Source organism: Penaeus chinensis, chromosome 3 (genome assembly GCF_019202785.1).
Source record: "Penaeus chinensis breed Huanghai No. 1 chromosome 3, ASM1920278v2, whole genome shotgun sequence".
In the NCBI taxonomy this organism is placed as follows: domain Eukaryota; kingdom Metazoa; phylum Arthropoda; class Malacostraca; order Decapoda; family Penaeidae; genus Penaeus; species Penaeus chinensis.
In genome coordinates this window covers 15983435-15988434 of record NC_061821.1, presented here as the reverse complement: position 1 = coordinate 15988434, position 5000 = coordinate 15983435, and the positions used below count along the sequence as shown (strand labels likewise).

The 5000-nt window shown below is 32.7% G+C and overlaps 1 protein-coding gene across 3 annotated transcripts in view; it reads left to right on the top strand.

Annotated features, from left to right (window-relative positions):
* The window catches only part of LOC125043211 (COP9 signalosome complex subunit 7b-like), a 16777-nt gene that overhangs the window by 818 nt on the left and 10959 nt on the right, over positions 1–5000 (top strand). Inside the window, exon 2 of one of the 3 annotated variants that reach the window (XM_047639216.1) lies at positions 3893–3949. The exons of 1 other annotated variant lie outside the window; for it this stretch is intronic. In XM_047639216.1, the coding sequence (XP_047495172.1) occupies positions 3918–3949 (32 nt within the window). In that variant the 5' untranslated portion in view covers positions 3893–3917. The remainder of the gene's footprint in view (positions 1–3892; positions 3950–5000) is intronic. One more of the 3 variants, XM_047639224.1, reaches the window with a different exon arrangement.

Below are 5000 nucleotides of genomic sequence, written 5' to 3'. Positions count from 1 at the left end.
GTAGGGATAATCAGCCTTTCATTCCACTGCAAAATATGGAATACTTTTGTGTGCTATAAAGAATACATTTGAACGGAATAGTTTGTAGTACTACGGCGACACTCTAATGTAAAAATTAGGTCTTTTGTGTTTTAAATTTTATGTTGAAACACATTTACTATGACTGTTTTGTGTCAGTATTTATAATAGTCTTCTCTTTATCTCTTCATAACATATTTCCCATTATTAGTCCAGCAGCTAGGCTTATGTTTCTTCACATTTAACAACCTATGGTTAGCTTAATATGTTGTAGGATACAAGTCTAGTCACTTGCATTCCATTATCATAAAAGCTCATAAGGCAGAACCCATACTGAAAAAATATTACTTGACATTCTACATTTTCTGTGTTTATAAACTATGTACGTGTCATTTGCTAGGCCTACCACCACTCCATTTGTGCGCCAGACTAAGAATACTAGTATCGAGTGACAGGCCGTTCCGTTGAAACTGTGTTTGTAGTGCTACAAAGTGCCAAACAGAATGCAAGGCAGGGAACAAAGAGGGTTGCACAGGTGAATTATGCAAGAGGTTAATGTTACCCTTGCTAGACTACATTTGATGTATATTTTCAAGATATAGTAGTTTTTGTCCAAGAAAAGCTTCCTTAGCAATGATACTCACACCAGCTAGAATGGCATGGCATCATAGAATGGACAGTATGTCATCAAAATTGTTGTCAGGATATACATAGTATATGTTTTGACTTACATTTAGTTGGTTTTCATGGACTAAATCTGCTATGTCTGTTCAGTTAACATCACAAATGATGTCAAGCATATTACTTTTGGCAACACACAGCTTTTTTGAAAGAATCACTGTTCTTGGTTCTCATCCCATCCAAACTAGTTGTGTATGGGATGTCATGTCAAATCAGGCTTTAGCAATATGATGTGTTCTGCCTATTTATAGTAGGTATAGTCAATGCAGATCAACTGTTTTGACAATAATGACAGATTTTAGAGTAGCAAGATACCAACCAATTGCAAAATACCAACAAGCCTCCACTATCTAAATTCTGGTAAAATAGATCTCACAGATCTCCTTGGGGTTTTGTCAACTAAGGCTGTACCTTGCCAGAATGTACATTCCCAATGCAGAGGGTTAAAAGGTGTGGGGCTCATATAGATTACAGTGGTTTCATTATTTGTATAATGTTCATTTATTTTATGTTTGTGATTCCTTTTTTTCTCTTGTTTATTCTCCATTTTCCTGGTATATTTCCTACCTTTGCCACTTAACAGGGCCAGTATCATTGCTATAGGTGGTTAAAGTAAGCTAGAACTAAATATGGATAGTCACTTCTTATACAGTCCATTGGTACCAATGGAAAAAAGTAAGAAAATTAGTATCTTAATAGCTTAACTGAAAGAGTATTCATTTTCTAAGGGTTTGAACACTGATGACCAAATATGATTAAATTGGATTTAAATGTGTATTGATTATTGATAGTTGTTAACATGTCTGACATCCCACAGATGCATTTTAAGCAAGATAATGCATTTACATAATGCACCTTGATACAGAAAGAGAGAAAAAAATGCAGTAATCATAAAGAGCATATCAAGCAATGGCATAAGGTATGGACAAAATCTGTGCAAAGTAAAGGCAAGGCCACAATCAAAGGGAGCAAGTCTATGAATCAAATGGTGCCATGGCCTCTGCCCTGGCAATGGACAACAAACCTCATCAAAGGAGGAGTTCAGGCCTATTCTGGATAGTTACTATAAATACCATTTCAGAACAGTGTTGTGTGTTCCAACATAAATTGAAAGTGTTAAGATCATCAGGTGTTAGAGAATTGAATTGCAGCCTCATAATAATCCCTAGCCAGAGAAGCAATGTTATATACTATTTCATTGTCTTTAAACTTTTGATGTTGTGATTAAGTATTTTATCCTGTTTACTTTTATGCACAAATGTCTCTTCTTCCTTCATTTTCTTTAACCCATTCATGCTGGGATGACATCCAGTTATGTCATGGTAAACCTACCCTCTGTGATGACTTCTTTGTATCATGCACAGTTGATCCTGTTCAAAGTTGTGAATGCTAAACATTTGTGTGCACATGTGGTCCTGGTTGCATACACTGAGGAGAAACAGCCCCTCGAAAATAGGCTTAAAGCTTTTTTTAATCCTTATTTCCCCAAAACTTGTTTATACTGCTGCCAAGCGCTAAGAGAACAAAATGTTTAAGACTGAAAAGATATGTGATGAGAATTTTCAGTAAATCTGAATATAGTGTTTGCATCAGGTTACCTTTTAATAAATATCTTGATTAAATACTAAGATATAACATATATTTTTTTGAATATAGAAATCATCAATGATCATATCTTATGGAGTAAATGTTGAATTAATTTTTCATATGTAGATCATAATGAAAGATTAGAAATTAGAATTAGTCAGTTTGTGGTACTTTAATTGCATACTTCATATTACACTAGTATTTCCCCTGAATTCAAAGGTTGGATTGTACTGCAGGTCTAAAGTAGAGGGAAACACAAGAAAAAAAAAAAATTAACAAGTTTTCTAGACTATTTTGCATTTAATTTGATTGAAGTTTATGAAGTAATATAATTGTTAAAGTATTCTCCACATTTTCTATGATTTGAATAAAGACAATATTTGAATACAGTAATTAGAAAATAGCAAGTGTAAATACAATACTTGTGGTGTATGCCCCCCCCCCCCCTCCACTACACCTTTTACTATTATCTGTTGGAAGCTTTGGTTATTTGTGTCAGCTTTGATAATAACTTACATAAGAAGCAGAGTAATTCATGTTGCCAGAAATCATGTAGCAGAAAGTTTCTTCCCTCTGTTGTTAGACATGACAAAGAGACCAAAGCATGGAAATGCATTTATCTGTGAAAGAAATCCATGTTTTAGAAAGATGGCTGCAGCTTATAGTCACTCCCTTTATTATTTCAAGGTTCTTAGATAAGACAATATGACTGTACTATAGTCTACAGGGAGTGCATTTAATTTTGTTACTTTTTGTATTTAAATACCTTGCAATGAATAGCATTTATTTATATAGAAGAAACTAAGTTGTTATATAGATTAATTTTATTTTATCTGATATTTTTTCAGTTTCTAAAGTTCTGTACATTTAATTTATAACTTGATATTTTGCTTTTTGGTGTAATTCTTTATTCAGAATTTGAGTACACGATCTGTCTAAAAAATGGATGCTGTAATCAATGTTCTTTGAACATAGAATTAGGAAAATCATTTTAGAAATATTTGTTTCCTTATGTCACTATCATTACTTTTTGTTTTATTTGTAATCTTCACATGATTTTATGTCTTTGTTTTTTTGAAATGTACATTCTTTTCTTGTATTTCGATGATTTCTGTTTGATTTCTTTTATTTCATCAAATGTTACTCATTTATTGTGATATGATACTTGTGTTTTGCAAATGTCTAAGAACCTATTCCTCAACATTGTTTTATCATTTTGGAAATTATATAAATACTTGTAAGGCATGGTTTATTTACAACTAGTAATATTAGAATAATCAGTGATAATTGACTTCTGTCTGTGATTTGCTAAAGTGTCTTGTTCCAGGAATTTCATAATATTTTAGTGAGGTGCACAGCATGTATTTTGACTTACTCAGCACAGAGGCATTATATGTGTCAGTGTTAGTAGTGATGTCATAGCTTTGGCTATTTTAAGAGTAAGATGAAGAAAAGTTTGTAAAATTGTCTAAGATTAAACTGAAATCTAGAAATTGAAAAGAAAAATGTGTGTATAACAACTTCAGTTATGAAGGCTAGAATAAAATGAAAGGTTTTCTTGAATGAAATATATATATATATACCCATCTGATTTATCTCTCATTAGGGCAGAGTCATCCCATCAGCGTAGTATGAGTGCCGCCAACATGACAGCCGCAGACAAGTATGTGTTGGTGCCATTTACTGTTGGTTCAGTCCACTCACACTCTTGCTGTGAGGGGACTGTCCTCACTTTGTAGTTTGGTTGAAAGGTGATGGTTTTTCAGCCCATCGCCTTGCATGATATGTGGACTGAGGGTGCGGCAGTCATGTAGTACTGTTTCATGTTTCATGTTCACAGGTATTACTTTATTGTAATACACTAGAGTTGGGTCTAGCTTATTTATCCTTATTATTACTATTTATTTATTTATTTTTTTCTCTCCTATAAACCTGTTGGATAAAATTCAAATGTGTTAAAACTGCAGGCTTTTCTATGGTAATTTCTCCTGATTGATGCTTTGGGCTTTAAGGTCATCCAATTTTTCAGGGTATACAGAGCCATCACGTGTTCTGAATATGCTTTGTGTAGTTTCAATTTTTGTTTGTGGTATTCCCTCAAGAAATGTTTCGGTAATTTTTTCTTGCTGTACTGTTTTTGGCCGAAGGTGGGTGCTGGGTCTGGATTTTAGTTCTCCATTTAAGACAACTAAATATGTATTCTGTGCTAGTTGTAAGTGTATGATTTTTCTTACATTTTTATATTTCAGTTAATTTTTATAATGTTGAATACTTTCAAGTTTGTTTTAGAGAAATCTACTGAAGGAGCTAGGAATATGCATATAGAAGTCAGTTTTTAAGTTTGGTATAATTAGCAGTAATGTTTAAAGTTGTCAATTGTAGTGATTTTATCTGAATTTGTTGCTTTTATGGTGTTGCTAGATTAACAATAAAATGAAATATTTACTGCATATTCAGAATTATATCCCTTAACAGAAAGCCAAGCATCAGCCAAATCTGGTTGTCAGTGAGTCAGTGAATTATAAATACATTATATCTGAAGGGAATTCTAATATATCCTGCTCAAAAAATATATAGTGCAACAAAGTATTTCTGGTTTTGTTAGTAGTTGGTGTCTTATAATTTGTACTGTATTTGATTCATTTTCTTGCCTTTATTGTGAAGGAGTTTATGTAGAGATTTTTTTTTTTTTTTTTTATAAAATCTGAAAATTC